The sequence below is a fragment of the Phragmites australis genome, chromosome 14, assembly GCF_958298935.1.
Source record: "Phragmites australis chromosome 14, lpPhrAust1.1, whole genome shotgun sequence".
Taxonomy (NCBI): domain Eukaryota; kingdom Viridiplantae; phylum Streptophyta; class Magnoliopsida; order Poales; family Poaceae; genus Phragmites; species Phragmites australis.
The window spans coordinates 28047262-28067660 of record NC_084934.1 but is presented as its reverse complement, the minus strand read 5'-3'; the positions used below and the strand labels follow the sequence as shown (position 1 = coordinate 28067660).

At 48.6% G+C, this 20399-nt stretch overlaps 1 protein-coding gene and 1 pseudogene across 1 annotated transcript; both read right to left on the bottom strand.

Annotated features, from left to right (window-relative positions):
- Positions 1 to 7496: 7496 nt before the first annotated feature.
- LOC133890396 (uncharacterized) lies at positions 7497 to 17368 on the bottom strand (annotated as a pseudogene).
- Positions 17369 to 17876: 508 nt separating this feature from the next.
- On the bottom strand, positions 17877 to 19900 carry LOC133890082 (myb-related protein Zm38-like). The gene is made up of 3 exons (XM_062330529.1): positions 19428 to 19900; positions 19097 to 19226; positions 17877 to 18984 (listed from the first exon to the last, which is right to left on the bottom strand). Exons 1-3 carry the CDS (start codon positions 19558 to 19560, stop codon positions 18192 to 18194), a joined length of 1056 nt encoding a protein of 351 aa, XP_062186513.1. The 5' UTR covers positions 19561 to 19900; the 3' UTR covers positions 17877 to 18191.
- Between the last annotated feature and the right edge of the window lie 499 nt (positions 19901 to 20399).

Genomic DNA, 20399 nt, shown 5'->3' with positions numbered 1-20399 from the left:
GCTGGGGCCCTCGCGGGCGCAGAGGCCCGAGAAGGAGCCCGAGCAGGGGCCCTGACGGGGCGCCGATCGGCATCCGGCCGACGCTCTTGCCGGTGATCGGGCTCTTGTGGCTCCCCGTGAGCGGGGATTTGGGCTAGCTCAACGGGAGCAGCCTCGCGCTTCCTCCTCTTTTTCTTTTCCCGCTTATCAGAGCGGGAAGAACTTGGTCGATCGGAAGCGGGGCGAGGAGCATGCCATGCCCTGGCTTCCGCAGCTTTGGCGCACTTATCGGCCAGTGCGAAAAGTTCCGCAGGGGTCTCGATCTCGTGCGTACCTAGCTTCTCGAGCATCCGCTCATCACGTACGCCCTGCCGAAAAGCAACAATAACAGCATGGGGGGCCACTCGCGGAATAGTGTTGCGAACCTGGCTGAAACGCTGTATGAATCGACGCAGCGTCTCCCCTTCCTGCTGTTGGACGGCGTGGAGGTCGCACTCCAGCCCGGGACGTGCGAACGTACCCTGAAAGTTGGCCACAAATTGGTGGCACAAGTCGTCCCAGGAGCTGATAGATCCCGGGGGTAAGTTCATAAGCCAGGAGCGGGCGGAACCCCTCAAGGCAACATGAAAATAATTTACCATCACCTTTTCGCTGCCTCCGGCCGCTTGGACGGCCGTCGTGTAGATCTGGAGGAACTCGACGGGGTCGATGGACCCGTCGTACTTCTCCGGCAGCTCGGGGCGGAACTTGGAAGGCCACCTCACCCGACGGAGCTCGGTGGTAAAGGCACGGCAACCGGTGCCGTACCCCGCAGCACGAGCGGGGGTTCTTGGTGGAGAGGAACGGCGAGCCGGGGATCCCCGGTGGTCGTGGACCGGGAGAGAGGAAGCTTGGTCCTCTGCCCCAACCCCCTGCCGTGTCTCCCGCTGGCGCTCGAGAGTGACCCGGGCATCCTCGTGGCCCCTTCGCTCGTCGAGACGCAAACGGAGGTCCCGGGCCTCGGATACGTCCTGGGGGATGGCGCTCCGCCTGGAGGCCCCTCGGCCCGTGCGGGTGTTGCCCGCTGAGGAGCCGACTCTGGCGGCACCGCGCTGAAAAGTGGCGCGAGGGCTCTCGACCTGCACCTGGCGACGAGCGGTGCCGACCAAAGCGGCGATATCTTGCATCCACCGGCCTTCCGGAGTGTTTGGCGTGGCCCGAATGGGAGGGTGCCTGAGGAGGGCTTGCGCTGCAAGCAAGGCGCTCCCTGGGCTGGCCTCACTAAAAGCTAGCCTGCGCCGGGGCGGCGCTCGACGGGATCCAGAGGCGGACCTAGCGGCCGGGGCCCCGACCATCTGCTGGGGGTCGGAGAGCACGCCGGCAGCGGCGGCGCTGATGGGCCCAGCGCCCTGATCCCCTTGGGCGGGAAAAACCTCTTGGTCGTGGGGCGGCGTTCCGTTACTGGAAGTGGAGCCGGAGCGCTGGAGACGGTGCCCACCGGCCATCTTTTCCTGTGGAGAAAAAAGGGAAACAAACAATCTAGGGATATTCCCCCCTACCTGGCGCGCCAGCTGTCGGAGAGTGAACTCCTGTCGCAGGGATCCCGAGAGACCCCTCTTTAGAGATTCGGCCGGGGGGATGATCCTAGAAAAGCTTGTACGGGAAAAAAGCGGGAACGGAAGTAAATGCGCTGGCTTGCGGGTACACCGGGTTTTTGAACAGGTTCGGGCCGCGCGGGGGCGTAACACCCTACTCCTGTATGAGTGTTATATCTATCCTTGAAGGGGATCCTTCAAGGATATATCTGGTTCTCCAAGGAGAGCTGTTTACAAAGAGCTGGAGGCTCTTATGTTCTAGCTAGCTGGTCTCTTGATCGTCTTGCGATCGGGGGCTGTTGTTTTCTTGTTCTTCGACTGACTCTCTTCTTCTCCTTTTTTTCTTCTCTTTTCGGTGTCCTCCATCCTTTCCTTTTATAGATGCGCCGACCTCGACATATCCTGAATGGGAAAGAGGGGACGCGAATGCCCAGGTGCCACGGAGAAAGGCGTAATCATTTCATTTTGGCGAAGTGACAGGGGCGGTGGAGGAAGGCGGCGTGCATTCGACCACCAGCCGCTGCGGAAGCTTCGGGGTGCTCTGAAAAGGGCCCACCGGACAGCCTCAGAGGTGCCCGGTGCGCCCACCCTGTCCTGCTCTCCTGCCAGGGCAGGGTGGCAGGCCGAGCGCTTCGATTCTGGCGACGTTATCCCGAGGCGCGCAGGCGAAAACGGGACGGGACCCGTGCATTTAATGGACCCACGCCCCCCTGCCATTGCATGGCAGGGTCTGACACTGGGGCGTGGGCAGCCGAGAATGTCAGGATGTCAGAATGTCAGGCCACGCGCGCCTATTAAATGCGGCATCGGGCCCTTGACTGGATGACACCCTGACGACGGGGCCCTTCGAGTCTTTGAACGAGCTTGCGCGAACCTTCGGGGGACCGAGTCCTCGGGGGCTGCCACGTGCAGCCCCGAGCACTCTCTCCCGAGCACTTCAGCGGGACCTTCGGGGCACCGAGTCCTCGGGGGCTGCCACGTGCAGCCCCGAGCACTCTCTCCCGAGCACTTCAGCGGGACCTTCGGGGCACCGAGTCCTCGGGGGCTGCCACGTGCAGCCCCGAGCACTCTCTCCCGAGCACTTCAGCGGGACCTTCGGGGCACCGAGTCCTCGGGGGCTGCCACGTGCAGCCCCGAGCACTCTCTCCCGAGCACTTCAGCGGGACCTTCGGGGCACCGAGTCCTCGGGGGCTGCCACGTGCAGCCCCGAGCACTCTCTCCCGAGCACTTCAGCGGGACCTTCGGGGCACCGAGTCCTCGGGGGCTGCCACGTGCAGCCCCGAGCACTCTCTCCCGAGCACTTCAGCGGGACCTTCGGGGCACCGAGTCCTCGGGGGCTGCCACGTGCAGCCCCGAGCACTCTCTCCCGAGCACTCTGTTTCTACCTATCTTGCAGGGTGGTGATATGTGGTGGACGGCCGGTCTGGCCTCGGGACTTAGGGACCCCTGGTTCTAAATACACCGACAGAAACATAAACAGCCTAAAACATGAATAGGAGCATTGATCCGAGCCTAATTCATCTTAAAAAACATAATTTAAAGTTAATTGATGTAAACCGAAAACAATTAGGCCCGTTTGATCATAAAATGACATCAACCGAACACAATTTAATCTAATTAAGGTCTAATTGGTCTGCTTAGGGCTAAAGACTGCTCTGGTACCATTGATAGAACAAGTATGCTCATCTAAAACACATGAACATTAGCCCTAAGAACAAACACATCTAATTGCGGAAGCGTAAGCACTGACCATTTGTCGGTGATGCCATCAGATGGGGTTTAGAGGTGAGATCATGTCGGTGTAGTCGAAGTAGAGGTGATGGCCCCAGAGGCGGCCTTCGCCCTACTGCGGCGCCCTAATGTTGATCGGGAATGCGTGTATATTTTGGGGGGGAACAAGGCCTCACAAGATAGCTTACCTGTCAGGTGCCGGCTCCCCCTCATCTATATATAGGCGCAGCACAGAATGGGACCGCAACCATAGTAAGTCGGTTGCGCCACCAATCACGGCGCTAGGTCAAACGGGACTCCCCCCCTTTTGTCGGACGTCAGTTAGAGTTTGTTAGGAGAGGGGGCCCGAGATCATATCCAACACAAATGGAAGCATTGAAAAGTCGGATTTGCCCTCGATGAAAATATGGCTCTTGGCACCCGATTCGCTTGCCTATGGAGCCAAAAATTGAAAACCCATTTGCCATATTTAAGCAACCCAACCATCTCATCTATTCATCCCGCATCTCTATATTTCTCATCTCTATCTTTCTCCTCATTGCAAAGAAAATGAGACTTACTGTAGATTTCATGCACCAGAACGTAAGGTCATGTTTGGTACAACTCCAACTTCGAGATCTATATTGAATCTGAGTTTATATGATGAAATAAAGTAATTTAAAATTTTATTTTTTTCTAAAATAAAAACCAAATAACTCAATTAAATACTCTTAATCCATCTAAACTCTAGATCTAAGATTTCTTAGAGCTAGGTTTGACTAGCTTCAAAAAAATCTTGGATTCGGAGCTGTGTCATACGGGGTCAATGTAAACTGAATGAAGTATCTGAACATCACTTGACTAAACAAATTTCAGGCACCATAACACACAATGCAACTAAGATACAAAGAAAAGTTTTGATTGTCCATGGTCCCGTTTTATGGGTGTCGGTGTGTTGCTGCTGGTGCAGGATCTAGAACAGTGACCCATCTGAACAGTGAGCTATTTGTATTTTTGCACACTGGCAAGATCTATGAACATGTAGCCGTGTAATTTTACTTTGTAAAAATGCAGTACCTGATGGTGCAATGTATCACCAATCATAAGGGGAAATGATGGGGCTGGTAACATCTGCAGTTCAGTAAATGGTATAATGATGTATTAGCAGTGTAGAACTGACTCTTGCCGGGTTTATCATTTGTTGCCATGGGAACTCTGCACCCCGAGTTCCATGTGTTCATCAGTGATGAATTGAAACTGGCAGCAGATAATCATTTTAGTAATTACTTTTTTAAATAATGGAAAATTTGTTCCGGCCTCTACATCATGAGATGCACAAAACACCATCTTTTAGTAATTAGTAGCTAGTTTGTACCATGAGAATGGCATATTTCACATTTCCAGTTCTGGACAGCACGATAAACATGATCTGCATTGATCAATTATTAATGCCTTTTATTTAAAAAAATGATCCATGCCTCTTTCAGAAAGGTTGTTCAGAAATCACAACGTAGTGACTGTACACCATAAGCATGATATACCCGGAATACCGGCTAATCATGGCAACAGGATGATCTTATCAGCTGTTCTGGGGTACAGGTGCTGACACTATATATGCATATGATCAGTGCGAACAGTAGAAGTGTTTTCCTTATTCTGTTATCTTGTGTCGGGTCCCCTGTTGGTAGTTTAACATGAGAGAAAAAAGATGATATTTTGTGGAACAGTTTTGTGAACATCACTGCAGAAAAACTTCTCCGTGAGGATGCCTGATGGTCCGTTCGGTTGTTGAAGCATCCTGTTTGTTCGCATTCAAGCTTCAAGCTTTAAGGGCCATTTGTGTCGTAAAGAGTCTCAATAGCTACGGATCCAAGGGGACGGGGCTTGAGCCCTTTATCCCCTTAGCACACTTGAACCCTTTAGTTTAATCGACCCTCTCAAGTCTTTCTATAATTTTTGAACATAGAAGAGGAAGGAGAAGAGAAGAGGAGTAGGAAAAAGAAGAATATGAGGAGAAAAAGAGAAAGAAAATGAGGAAAAAGAGGAGTGAGAGCTCTCCACTCTTTAACTTTGAATTCGGCACTGGTCGTCAAGAATTAACGTGTTTCGATAGAAATGTACTTTTTTTACACATGCAAATCCTCAGTGTGTACTAGGTTCTGGACTTCTTTTATGTACCAACCTTGTTTCAACAATAGACTGTAAATAATAGTACGTTCGTTAGCTTTCTTGATTGAATTTTTTGGACATCAGTATGTTCAGCTTAGGAGCAGTGGTTCATCATCGAAGCCCACAGGAGCAGTGGCGTGCGGCCTTGCGTGTACGGGCGCGCGTGGTGGCTTAGCCCACAGACGGGCACTGGAGCGCTGGCGCGGCCCAGCCCAGCGGGCTCGGCCTTGCGTAGGCGGCTCGGCCTGGCGTGCGCGGCAGAGCGCGGACCTGGCGCGTCTGGCACTCTCTGCGGCCCAGGCGCTGCGAGGCAGGCTGGCACCAGGCGCGGCCCAGACCAGCCCAGGCGCGCGGGCGCGAGAGTTCGGCCTGGCGCAGGGAGGCGTGTGGGCCGGCGGTGGTGATACGGCCCAGTCGCGGGCGCGCTGCTGCGGCTGGCTTAGGCCCAGTCGGGACCAGGAAGCCGACGAACGTTGATTTTGTGTCAGGCATGAATAGTAACCTAGTGGTTACTGTACCGACCGGGAAAATAGAAAGGACCCTGCAAAAAGATCAAATTTTGTATTTTGTAAGTTAATGATTTTGTTATTTCTTCACGATCTTCGTTTTTATCTCTGGATGTTGATTTTTGGTGAATCCATTAGTTAACGTAATTTGTGTTGATTTGATCCATTCAAAATCATCAGCATCTAGTTAAGGTTCTGAAAAGTTTGGTTGGTTGAATTTTCATAATTCTTGTATAATCTTAAAATTAGAATTTCACCTATTTTCGTCATCTTCTGTCACACTTGCTTATGAAGGTCATGACTCTTGATCAAGAAATCCGATTGACTTGATTTTTGTTGCAATAATTTCATAGTGTCGTCTAGTTTCTACTGTTAACATTTGAGGGCAATCGGCCTTATGGATCTATATGTACATTAACTGACTTTTTGGTTAGGGTGGATTAAAATTTGAATTTGGCTTTCGCAATCATTCACCTTCTCTGATTGCATAATTAGTTCATAATCGATCCTGCACTGACTCACCAGAGCACATATTAAGCATGATCTACACCGAATACGATTTAATCATGGCAGTAGGATGACCTGATGTTAGCTATTGGGAGTGAAGAAGATGAGAACCTGGCACACTATGCACGTTTGAATGAAAGCTTTTGTTTGCTTGCTCTATATAATCTCGTATGATAGTTCACTTTGGCGCTTGCCTTGGAACATAGATGAATCTCCTGAAAATAAATTGCATTGTATATGAGATATTGGAGCAAACCAAAGAAAATACTCCGCTGATCCGCGTCTGTATTGTGGTAAACTAGGAGTGCTTCTGATGATGGCTTGCAGAGATATATCCAAGGTCGATGTTTGGTTTTGTCCGAATCAAAGATTCAGGTCCACCCCTGGATCCGAGTAAAATAGAAGAGCACAACTCAGATCAGATTAATAGCTGCACAAAGACATGTTCGGGAAATTAATAGCTTGAGAACACGATTTTTGAGTTATTAATAAGACCAAAAAAAAAACTAGATCGGCCTTCGTAGTATGTTTACTCTCTTCGTTATAGTTATATGTTCAATCGATTGTATATTGATTGCATTTTGGTTGAGATTAACTGATCAAACGGAATTGCCCATATGAACTAGTATCAGAAAAGTTTGAAATATTTTGCATTCATGAACACCATAGTTCTCTACGACTTTCTGCCAAGAGCTAAATAATGGATTGCACAGAGGAGAAAAGTATGAACACATCACGATTCTGCAACTAGAGAGGCGAGTCTTTTCTTTCTATCCTTGTTACAGAGGCTCCGTTCCTGCAGTTAATGAACTAACACAGTTTATTTGCTTCCAAAAAGAGAAATGCTGGAACTCAAAATTCTGTTCGAGAATCAGAATACATATGTAATATAGCTACTTAAAACAATCTATTTCATGTCTTAGATACAACATCGACAATGTTAGAAGGAATAAGCCAAGCAGATGACTGACTCAGCTCTGACAAATTGCTGTTCCATACTGATCATATGAACATTGCAATCAGCAATAAAAAATGATCCGTACTAAGAATGTTATGGGCAAGGGTTAGGGTATCTTGCATGAATGTCATTGATCTCAGCAAGAATTTCCTGGGGGAGATGGACCCTAGTAGCCCGAAGAACATCAAGCTGCCATAATTTAGTAGCACCGAAAACAGCTGATGCCACAAGGGGGTGTCTCAAGACGAACGCTTAAAGCATCAACAGGCAAGGATCAGTGGTTAATGGTTAGTGAATGCAGCTGTATATAAAACAATATTGATGAGGTAACTTACCAATCGCTAGGATTGCTGGAGAAATGCCATACTTAGAAGCAATTTGTCTGTCTTCATAAAATAATAAAGAGGATGTACTGTGTAAGCAGTTAAAAGGGGATTTGCAACACCATACAAATTATCTACACACCTTCACAGCTGCTTTCACTTTGGGGCTCTGAAGTTTGTATCAGGATTCGCCTTCAGAGTATCTCCCTACAAAGCAGGAGGAATACTAATGACACGGATGTACAAAACTGAAATAAGAGAGTAAGGGACCAGGCTATGGACATATTCAATATGTAGAAATCAAAACCTCTGAAAAGATTCATCCTTGAATCTGGTGGGCCGCAATCATCAGATGAGTGGTACTTACCCGAAAGTATACCCATTGCCATTGGGCTGTAAGCCAGCACGCTGATTCTGCAAATTTCATAGTTTAAAACTGGAAGTTCAGAAACAATTCATAGAATACGAGTGCATTTTGGGAAATATCATTATCCATGAGAAGTAGATACGAAAATGGCAATGCCTTCTCTTTTCTGAAGCTAAAGGGATGCATACCTCTCATGATGGCAGCATTCTGCCAATCCAGTGTCAAAATTTCGACATAGCAAATTATACGAATTCTGCAAAAACAAAGGAGTGGAATAATTATGGAGGTGTATTCCAGTTATCCAATACTGAACATATGAATTACCATCCGATGCGCTACTTACTTGCAGTGTCAGGAGCTTGGAGCGCAACTGAAAATTCTTAGCTGAAGGAACTTCATCAGGCCATATGGTGTTTCAGTGCTAAGGCCAATGTACCTGATCTAAAACAAGCAATTCATAAATCTTCTCTTGCAGCATTTCCATTCAAATGAAAAGTAAAAACACCTCTGTGACACACCTTGCTGGCATCTATGGTTCTTCCAAGAGCCTCTAGTTGCTCTTCCATTGGAACAGATGTGTACTGGCGGCTCGGATCATACTCCGGCTCCCCAAACATTGGAACATAGCTGCAAGCAGAACATGCATGGTTAAGACTTCATGATGCACATAGCACAAGCTAGAAAGGAGAAAGTTAGAACAGAAGCTAAGGTAAAGACCGATCAGGCCAGTGTATCTGGTAAAGGTCGATGTAATCCACGCCCAACCTGTGCAGACTGCACAACATCACATGGAACACGATACACATTTAGATATAACAGAAGTGTTAATGACTGAGTAAGCAAAACAACTATTTCAAGAAACCTTCTCCATTGCGTTCGTCTGTCATCATTCAGTGACTATAAATGTGCTCAGTATTACAAATATACAATAAGCCCGGTACAAAAAATGACAAGCTTTCGAACTAAACGTTGTCAAAATTCATAACCAAACTGACCAAGAAACCAGCCTGATAAGCATCTGAGCACAGGAGCAGTATCAAACCATAATAAAAAAGGTCTAGCAATTAACCACCTATCATCGATGGCCTCTGCGATGTTCCGCGAATCGAGAGAGCTCGGCCCACCGCGGATCCACGGCATCTGTCCAGACGGTCCCGCAACCTGTCCTCCCGACGCAGCATCACCAAACACAGCAAGAAATCGCATGCAGTTCAGTTCAGTGCTAGGGTCATAGCACAAGCATTGCTACAAGATATGGATAATCAACCATGTTATCAAGGCTAAAAAATATGAATAATCAACCATTCAAGGTATAAATAATGCAATCAATATAGGTTCTATCCATATAAATCCGATATTGACATCGCTAAACATGCAAATATATATAAACGACAACTTATCAATTTAGAATCTATTCAATTCAAACTAAATGGTGCAATATGCTTAGATATTTGACTTACTGCTCTGTCGGTTGCATAATACTGCCTGCATAGCACTCGCAGAACTCAGGTAACTTGGTGTCGCCTTCACTCGCTTGGACCGCTGGCGTAAGGCTCTCTAAACAAATCAAGAATGCATTGCATAAATAATTAAAAGAAGTAAAAGTGTACATATAATACATGCTTGAATATTAATAGAGCGTCGTGTTTTGAAAACATTTGTAAAAGACCGTCAAAAGATTAGGGTTTCAAAGTTTGAAACCCCGGACAAGGTTACCTAAGTATATACAACCTTGAATGGGTGGTGGTCAGATCAATGTGGAAGCGGTAGTCAGACTGCTAGCATGCAGAAGGTTTTGTCTTCTGATGGTCAGACCACGAAGTTATGCGATCAGATCGACCAACGGCGGTACGACCGCGAGACCTTGTCAACAGCACATTTGTGAGGTCATCGGTGAGGGCTCCGGCGAGGCCTTCAACTACGAAGGATACCAAAAGGCTCTAGGAGACTAGAGGGATATTTCTAGGGTAGTTTGGACAATATTCACCGAGCCAAACTTGAAAAGTTCTATAGATTGGATCTAGACTAGGTTGAACTTGGGTCTAAACGACATGGAGATCGATTAGAGCTCGGGAATGATCAGGAAATAGTAGGACTTGAGGTGGATGAACTCGCATAGGAACTCCATCGACAAAGATGATGAAGGGGATGAGATCGAGGAAGTTCCCTCCATCGATCTCCGGTCATCGTGGATGTTGAGGTGGTCTCTCCCTCTCTTTTGGTGTGAGTGAAGGAGTGAGTGAGAGTGAGAGTGTGAGATAGAGTGAGTGTGAGAGAGTTGGTTGATTTCCTTAAGTGGAGTCTTTGTGCACTGGCGGTTAGACCACGAGAAGGGTCGGTTAGATCGCGGGAAGCCCACGTGGCAAGCCTACATGGATGTCTCCTAGCGGTCAAACCGTGGTGAGACCCGGTCAGACTGCAAGAAGGGTTCTTTTGCTGAAATTTACGAATTTTCCCCTCTTTTCATTCTTCTTTCTTTTCTCCTTCTCTTCGAGGCATTTAGGGTTTTCCTAAAGAGCTCTAGGCTAACTCCAAGTATTTTGAACACATTTAAAACTCAAATTATCAAACAAACACGCATAAATATAACGTTATGATGATTATACATGCTTAAAAATGTAATTAGCATTTTGGGACGTGACATCGCGCCAGCCTAGCCGGGCCGTCGCCCCCCTCCTTCTTCTTCCTCTAGCTCCCGGGCATGCTTGTGCCCGAGCTCGCTAGTGCGCACCCGAGCATGCCAACGGATCCACGACAAGCCGCCCGCCTCACCTCTGCCACCGCATAACTCGCACTAGATACAAGTCACCGTCTACATCGATGCCTCACCGCTCCGCTTCCTCTGTCACCGTGCGAGGATAGGATCCGAGAGCCTCGTCGGTGTGAGCACTCATGAGTGGAAAGGCCATCATCACCTCAGCCCCCCACATGCGTCCAAAACCGCTACACCGTCGCATCCTGTTGCCATTGACGAGCCACTATGCGCCATACCACACGCAAGCACCATCGTCGGACCCCCACCGCCGGCACTACCACTCCCACGACTGCCTATAAAAGATGGACGTTCAATCCTCTGCATTCACCATCACTCGCCGAGCTCGCCGAGGCAAGCTCTGCCACTTCTCTCTCTCTCTCTCTCTCTCTCTCTCTCTCTCTCTCTCTCTCTCTCTCTCTCTCTCTCTATTTCTCCCAATGTCTCCTCCCTCTCTGTTGGTGGCATTCAGCATTGATCCACCACCAGAGCCCCCACTGGCCAATTTAGGCCCCGCGATGAGCTCCACCTGACAACCCTCCACCTCTCTCACCCCTCTACCTAGCCCCTCCCCCTCTCTCACAAGACATCATGGCCGCCAACCTCTGCCTCCGTTGTCGGCCGTCGTTGATGCCTCACCGGTCAAGTCAAGCACAGAGATCATTTCCTCACACCCTGTGCATGCTCCTGACGCCCTAAACCCCTGCCTAGACCGCCTCTCCGCATGTTTCCCCCGTCGGCCACTGCCACTCCCAACTCTCACGTGCTGTCGGCATTGTTTTGGCTGCTGCTTGCCGTTGAGATACCCGCCACCAGCTCTTTCATGCCATGCGGGTCCTCCTAGACCAGCTCTCAGTCCGATTCGAGGCCAGGAGCCGCTAAGGGCGAGCTCTCCGGCAAGCCCCCGCTGTGGACTCCCCATCACCATCGTCTCACCGTCACCCTGGCGACCACTCGCGCCCGTGCTAGCCACATCAGTGTCACATTGACGCCAACTCAGCACCGACCCCACCCCTTTAACCTAGTCATGTACCACATCAGCGTAGTCCATGCCCCTGCGAAAGTGCATCTAGGCCTCCTATGTGTGTTTTGATGATTGATGACAAACGATTAAATGACTAATGTATTTATCGGTGACACAGGAACCGGGGGTCCCCGAGTCCCGAGGCCAGAACAGCAGAGTACCACGTGGCGCCCTCCCTCGGGGGTTATCTCCCCGAGGTCCGAGAATAACAAGTTCCGAGAGAGGGTGCTCGGGGCCATGAACAGCGGTCCCTGAGTACCCGAGTTCCCTAATGACCCGAGAAGATCAAGTGCCGGGAAGAGAGTGCTCGAGGCTGCGAACAGTGGCCCCGAGCACCCAAGTTCCCCGATGATAAGAAAAGCCAAGTTCCGAGAGAGAGTGCTCGGGGCCGTGAACAGTGGCCCCCGAGCACTCGGTTCCCCGAGGATCCAAACAGACAGTTCCAGGAGAGAGTGCTCGGTGCCGTGAATAGTGGCCTCCGAACACTCGGTTCCCCTAGGATCCAAACAGACAGTTCAAGGGGAGAGTGCTCGGGCCCGTGAACAGTGGCCCCCGAGCATTCGGTTCCCGAGGACCAAGAAAGGGCGTATCCGGGAGAGAGTGCTCGGGGCTATGAACAGTAGCCCCCGAGGGCCTAAGAAGTCCTTAGCCGGTGGTCCCCACAAGGGCTCAGCGGTGAGGTGTCAACTGGTGAGAGGCCCGATGCCGTATTTAAGAAGGCGCGTGGCCTGTCACTTCCAACTGCTCCCCCCACTCCTGCTGACAATCCCTACCACGGTCTGGCAGGGAGGCGTGGGGACATTTAATGCACGGGTCTCATCGCGCGTCATCCGGTGCACCTCGGGATAACATCGCAGAGCTTGAGGCGCCCCGCCTGCCGCCCTGCTGTGTCATGCTTGCTCTGACCGGGCGGGCACGCCGGGCTGCTCGGTGGTTGTCCGGTGGGCCCCCTCTGCGGCGCCCGTTGAAAAGAGGCATGATGACGAACAAGACCGGACGGGGGCGCGTTTTCAACCCTCGCCGTCACCTAGTGCAGTAGCCCATGATGGTTGCTTTCCATTTATGGCGCCCTAGAACTCGCGCCATCCTTTCTGGGCACGCTACCACCCCGGCGGGTATATAGGCGGGGTGGGCTCCCCGGAGAAAAAAAAGTTGAGGACGAGCTAAGTTCAAGCTGAAGACAACAGAGGACGAACACCGAAGCATAGATCAGCCGAAGAACAAGGAGCACAAAGCTCTAGACTAGAAAAATATTCTTGTAACTCAGCAGATACTCAGAGAAACATTCTCAGAGCATTCATAGCATACACACAGGAGTAGGATGTTACGCTCAATGCGGCCCAAACCTGTCTAAAAATCCCCTGAGCATTTACTACTTCCTGCACCCGATTGTTCCATTCCACCTGCATCTCATTTACTCCCATTTATTTTACCTATGAAGAGGATTCAGAATCATCCCCCCGACCGACTCAAAGAGGGTCCCTCCGGATCCCCGCTTGAGGAGTTCACCCTCCGACAATATTCAATGAGTTTTTGAATAGGCAAAAGTCCCATTGTATGATGGAACACGACGTTGGCGACCCCCAAAAATGAAGGAAAGAAGACAATGAATGGTTTACTCTTTAAAGTATTCTTTTGTTTTGAATTTGTGTATATGCCCACCATACTATTAAGAGGGGTGCAACGCTATGATTTGGTTTTAATCTTAGTGCTCAAAATATCTCCACTAAGTCTAGAAAGCGACACAAGCTCACAACTTCATCACCGAGTCATTTTGTTCTATGTGATATTGGATATTCCGATAGTTGGATCGGATGTTCCGATCCAGTCAGAACCTCCGATTTTAGCAAGTTTAGACCTTTCTATCACGGTTTAATTTTCCACAACCGATGTTCCCATATATATATATATGTGTGTTTTTCTCCAGATCTGAGTTGGTCGTTGAAGTTCAAAATTGTTATTTTTTAACTGATCCGATGTGGATTGAAAAGGTGTCCAATGGCTAGTTTTGAAGGGATCCCTTTATATACCCCTTACCCTTTCTAATTCCGTAGTTCTTCCCATTTCAATTCTGAGAACTCTCCAAAGCAAAAAGCTCCTCCCCTCTCCGAAGAAAGTGTTCCACCTTTGAGAGGAATTTGAAAAGGAGAGTTTAAGTGCTAGAATTTAAAAGTGGATCTTTAAGCACTAAGTGTCTTCTCCAGGATTTGTGTTTGCATCCTTTACTCTTGGAGTTTGAAGACTCCTAAACGGCTAGGAGTTGCTCACGAGTCATCAATTCATTTATGGTACATCGTGAGAAGTTTGTGAAGGCTAGATTTCACCTCCGTAAGGGAAGAAATACCACAAGAAATCTGAGAAGTGCTTTGTGTAACCTCGGGAGGAAAAGGGTTCAAAAAAACCCGGCTCAAGTGTGATCGAGCCCCTTAACGAAGACGTAGGATCCCCTCAAGGATCCGAACTTTAGGAACAAAGTCAACTTGTCTCCACCTTTGGTTATTTCTTACCGTTTATGCAACTTTGAGCAATTCATCATTCTCTTGATATATATCTACTTGTTGCTAGCCTTGCATGTGCTTGATAAGTTCCATATCCTATTGCAACTACTATCTAGTGGTTTTATCTTCGTTGCTCGTAGTCCCAGCTAGGGGTAAGTTCAACAGAATCGAAAGTTCCGATAGTTCAATCGGAACATCCAATAGGTATCGGAATATCTGATTGAATAATCGGAATATCCGATCAGCTTTCACTGTTTCTGTTCTAGTTAGTTTTAAAAGGCCTATTCACCCCCTCCCCTTTAGGTCGCCATCTTGATCCTTCACCTTGGTCCACTGTAGATCATAGACTAGATCTCTTATGGTCCATAGGTCCATAAACCTAGCCCACAACACAGTAACCTTTTTTTCTTTTTTCTAAAAATCCTTTTTCTAGAGAATATTCCAAGGAATATTCTCTCCTTTTTTTGCTGAATTTATTTTGCTGGCCAACTTCCCAAAGCCCACATCTCCTTCATTTCAACTCTGATTTCGGTGATCTTTTACCGATATTCATCTTTCAAATCCTATACATTCTCACCAGTTTCGTAATTTTTGGAGTGTAGCTGCATTTTTTTGTGTTGTTTATGTGCCACGTTTTAGAGACCGGAGAGTTCAAGGAGGAGGAGTAGGAGCTAGGAGCGTAGGACTTCAAGAAGGACCCCCTCGAGGACTATAGTAGAGGCAAGTCTTGATCCGTTTTCTTCTTTGATCATATTGAACCTAGATTTTATCAACACAACCCGTAGTAGTCGTTTTCCACCAAATAATTGCATGAAGTATTGTTTATCAGCATAATTTGAAGTGTTGATCTAGTTATGTCCTTATTAGATTAGCCACCCTAATTTATTTGAATTAAATATGACCTTGGTAATCCTAGGACATTCGTGTCAGCTATTTTAATTACGTTAAAATAAACACCTTGTTACTAGTGTGCTTATGACTATGTACTACATTGTTATTTCATACTTAATCATAACTAGTTTTGTGAAATGTGGGAAGCTCAGTGTTTTGTGTTGTGTGAGTTGTGGGATGGGAAGACTTATTGGTTAATGATAACGAAAGAGAACATGTCAGGGTTCTCACTGGGAATGCCTTGGGACTTTAAGTTATGCCTATGTGACAACCTTAGTGTGGAGATGTTTGTCTTGACTCGATTAAGGATCGAGTTGGCATAACATCTTACCTAGTCGTCACAGTACAGCCACATGACCCTATATATAGCAGGGCTTAGTCTAAACCCCACTAGCTATTCTACTAGTCGTCCGGAGGCAGGAGTGCAATGGGAGACCATGGAGCAGGTGCAAGCAGGTGCAGACTCATCGACTCAGTTGGAGGCCTAATATAGGTTAGGAACCTCTGGTTAGTTCCCGTAGGCGACTAGTGGGATGATGCTGAGGTGGGTAATAGCTTTGTTGAGTCGCACTGCTACGGCGGTGGTAGGTTGTCAAACTCAATTTGTGGGTAAAGTGTATCACTCTGCAGAGGTAAAACTATTCGAATAGTCGTGTCCACGGTCATGAACGAACTATGATTCGGTCACCACAACTAGCATGAGTTATGTGTGTTTCCTTAGAGTTTGAGTGGGTAGGGTGTGCCTGTTTTTGAAAATAGGTTCGACAGTATACCGTGAGTTGCTATGGATGGAGTTTTCGGCAACATTAAAACTTGGTCCCTGGTGACATTCCACCACAGCTGAAACCTCCTTCATTTAATAATGATGATATATTTTCACAAAATCCGCCTTATGAAAATAAACTCTTGCATGTGTAAACTTGTCATATTCGCAAAACTAAGTTTATAGCCTTACCCTTGACAATACCGTATACATATATTCATACCCCTTGATTTAGGGCAAGGGTTGAAACTTGCTGAGTACGTTTATACTCACCCTTGCTTATAATTTTAGAGGAGGATCCGGACTTCACTGACGCCGACGGTGAGATTGACACTTAAGTCTTAGTCGCATCCGCACCCAAGTTGCTAAGAGAATAGCATGCCCCATGCTGTACCCTCTGGTGGTGTGGATCTGGTTGTTCGTGAGTCTTAACGGAATCCTTTATTTACTATTAGCTTGGTGAATTTATTCCACTATTTTTTTTATTGTATGATTATGTTATCATCTATTATAAGACTTGATATTAATGACCTATCAGAAACTAGTATAATAAATTTAAGCATCATCGACGACCCAGGATACTTCAACACCTCCTTCAACTTCAGATTCACAACTTTGATGTTTCACCCTAGGAACAGTGTCTGTTGGAATCTTAGGGGTCCTCTCCAACTATAGAGGCAGCATGGGTGACGTAAATCTCGTAGTGATCTGGTGCGCGAGTGATTTTGGACTTCGGGAAGGGGATAAGAAAGAGGATGAGAAAAACTGCAAGGGGGGATGAATGGTTGCTCGAAGCTGATTGACTTCTTTGACTAATGAATCAACACTCCCGTATGGCAGCCCTCAAATGATTACAATAGAATTCAGGATACGTTTGTTTTTTTATTATAATTTTGAATTCTACCTTTTAAAATCAGAATCCAAAAAAAACCGTCTGATTCTATAATCCAGAATCACTCTCTTTCCGCTCCCACGCCCGCAATGAGTCCCCACCGTTGTCGCTTCTCAGCCTCTGCCTCTCCGGCTTGCCTCCTCCCCGCACGCATAAGTCCACTTCTGGTGCCTCCAATCCCTCCACAACACGCTCCAGGCGAGCTCAGCCATGTGATGGTCGACTCCTGAGTTGGTAGAGAAGTCGCATCACTTGTCGAGCTTAAGCTCCTATAGCATATGAACCACCTTGACAGTCATGCGGTGCCAACGACGACACACCAGTGAGACCACCTCCCGGTTGCACGGGTCGTCGATGTAGCCGAACACGAGGTGCAGCGTCTCCTCAGGGACATCGCCGCAACCGGGGCTGAGCGGGTGGATCAGCTGCCGCAGATCCGACACCTCGCCGCCCATCGGATCAGAGGCGGATTGGCTACTCCGTTCGACTGGCTTGCCGGAGATCTAGACCGCATCCAGGCATGGAGGTTTTTCTTCCCTTTTTGCTTTGATTTTTGCGAGTGGCGTGGGCTTACGAGAGGGGAGAGATTCTAATAATATGGTACTATTTGTTTTAATAATATAATCTAGATTCTAACAATTCAGATTCTAAATTGTGAGAATCAAAATCTAAATTGTTATAATCATAATAAAAACAAACAAACCATCAATCATCGTACCAAATTGAAACGGAAAAAATCTAGACCAGTATATCCGATATATCCGGTTTACCGCGTCTACCGGTAGACCCAGTAGAAAAAAAATTACAATGTTTATCGGTATTTTATTTAAATTATATTTATTTACCAGTAAAGGAAACCATGAGCACGAGCGACGTCGGGACTCGGGACCCACGCGAACACCATCACGAAAAGAAAAAACGGAGGACCCCATGATAAAGCCAGCCAACGCTGAAGCAGAGAGATTACCGACCAATCACCACTCTTTATTTGCAATTTAAGTAAACACCTCTCTCATCATATATGTATCTATATACCTTTCTGTTTCGTTATCACCATCACCGTATGCACTTTACATGTCGAAACCGGCAAATTAACACGCAACGCAAGCCCGATCATCCACAAGAATCGAAGAAGAAATTTACAAACCAAAACCTCGCCAAACATTAGCTATCAATACGTACGTACGTACGTACGAGAACATGCACACGTATAATTAATTGTCGAGCTGATCAGCACGGCCGGGGTGATTAATGGCTCGCGCCGCCGTGTGCGCTGGCTCAATTCAAGCACCAGCTACCGAGCCCGTGCGCGTCGAACTGCACGGCGTCCTTGCTGTCGCCGTAGATGCACTGTCCCTGCTGGTACTGCCCACCGTAGCTGTCGAACACGTAGTCGGACCACTTGAGCTCGTCCAGCGCCGCGCCGTAGTGGTCGACACCGGCGGCGGCGCAGCTACTACTCGTGCCCAGCTCCAGCCACGGCAGATGGATGGTGGGCGTGGCACTGCAGCTCAGCGTCGACTCGAACCCGTTGCTGCTGCTGTTGGCGTTGCACTGTTCGTCTGTAGCCGTGGTAGTGGTGGTGGCCGCGGGGCTTAGGCCAGCCATCGAGTTCAGCGTGCTGGAGCTCGACACCGACGGGAGAACGACCGCCGGGACACCGGAGGGGCCGAAGTGAAGCGCGTCTGGGTCCATGTAGCCTGCAGCGAAGTCTGCGGTCTGGTTGTACCCCGACAGCCACATGGATCCGTCGCTGCAGGCGCCGCTGACCCCTCCGCCGTGCGTGCTCGCGCCGCCGTCGGCGCTGCTGCGGCTATACACGTAGCTTTCCGCCGTCAGTGGCGGCGGCATGTGCTGGCCCGCGGAGGACAGGATGAGCTCGGCGTCGCTGAACACGGCCGTGCGGCTGGCTGCTGTGGCGGCGCCGCGGCCGCTGCTGGCTTCTGCCAGCGGCTTGTGTGTGGCCGGGTCGATGCCGCGCTGGCGGAGCTTCTTCTTGATGTGCGAGTTCCAGAAATTCTTGACCTCGTTGTCCGTCCGCCCCGGCAGCTGCGCGGCAATCTGAGACCACCTGTTCATGCACGCACAAGCAAACGAATTCTAAATTTGATCAGCTAAAATTGGTAAAGCTATCAACTCAATCTGCTAGCTAGTGAATGCGTTCATGGATGTTTAGCACGAACTTGTTGCCCAGCATGGAATGGAGATATATGACGAGGTCTTCCTCTTCCTGCGAGAATGCGCCCCTCTTGAGGCCCGGCTTGAGGTAGTTGATCCACCTCAGCCTGCAGCTCTTCCCACACCTCTCGAGTCCTAATGCAGCAGCAATTCCATTAATTAAACTAGCTCACAACTTCGACGCTGGGACACAAATCAAGTAATTTATAAGATCCTTTCTTAAGCACAATTAATCTTAGAGTAGTCCTCCTTAAAATGAAAAAAAGTGGTAACAATGCTGCATTGTATTACCGTAGGAGAGCTTAAAAGTTTAGGGTGCGTGCATGGTAGTACTACCTGCTATCTTGGGGACAGAACTCCAACAGCCATGGCCATACTTGGCAATGTGGTTCATCAGCTTGCCATCCTCCTCGGGCGACCAGAGGCCTCTCCTCAACTTCTTCTTGGGGCCGCTCGTCCGCCTCGCCATGACACCCGAGCTGCCGCGCAAAGGAGCTAGCTGAGCTCAACGGTGCAGCCGTTCCTGAGAGAACGAAGTGAAGACGACGACAAATGTGGCGAGGAGTATATATGGCCTTGCCGGGGAAGAAGAAGGTGAGTTATAAAAGAGAGCTCGGGCGGGAGGTCGCTCTCAAATTAAGTCTCAACTCTCAAGTATGGTGCCAATGGTACTGTAGACTGTAGAGAGTGTGAGCTAGCTAGTATACTAGCTCCGTCTTCCTCCTTCTCCTCCTCCCCTCCGCTTTTCAGCTCTCCTTTCCTTTCTCCTGATTGCTTCGTCCACCTTTGCTCCGAGCAGCAAAGGTTGTCGTGACTCGTGAATCATGCATGGAAAGGCATGGCACCAATACTAGTACTGCAAATCTTCACCCGTGTGTGTGCTGATTGATCAGGTGTCGTAATTGTCCACCGAGCTGTGTCGGTAGGGCAGGGCTGACTCCCTTTTTGCCTCCCACTTGGCTTGCACTTTCTCGAGCTCCATTATTTTCACCTTGACACTCTGCATCGGCCACTGCAAATGCACCTGCATGCATGCCCCTGTTGGACTTTGCGTCGGGCATTCACTTTGCGTTAACATCACTTCATGATCAGGGTTATCTGGAACGCAAGAAAGCAACATGGCAACATGCATCGCCACCTCATTACCACGAATGATGAACATATAAATTAGCAATTTCTATCAAAACTAATTAAAGCAGAACCTAGCTAGCCAATTATGGGCATGGGGGGCTAATAGCTAGCCTTCTATTCTAACCAGGAGCTCACCACAAATAGGGCATATGTATTTGCGGTGTAATTGTAAGAGAC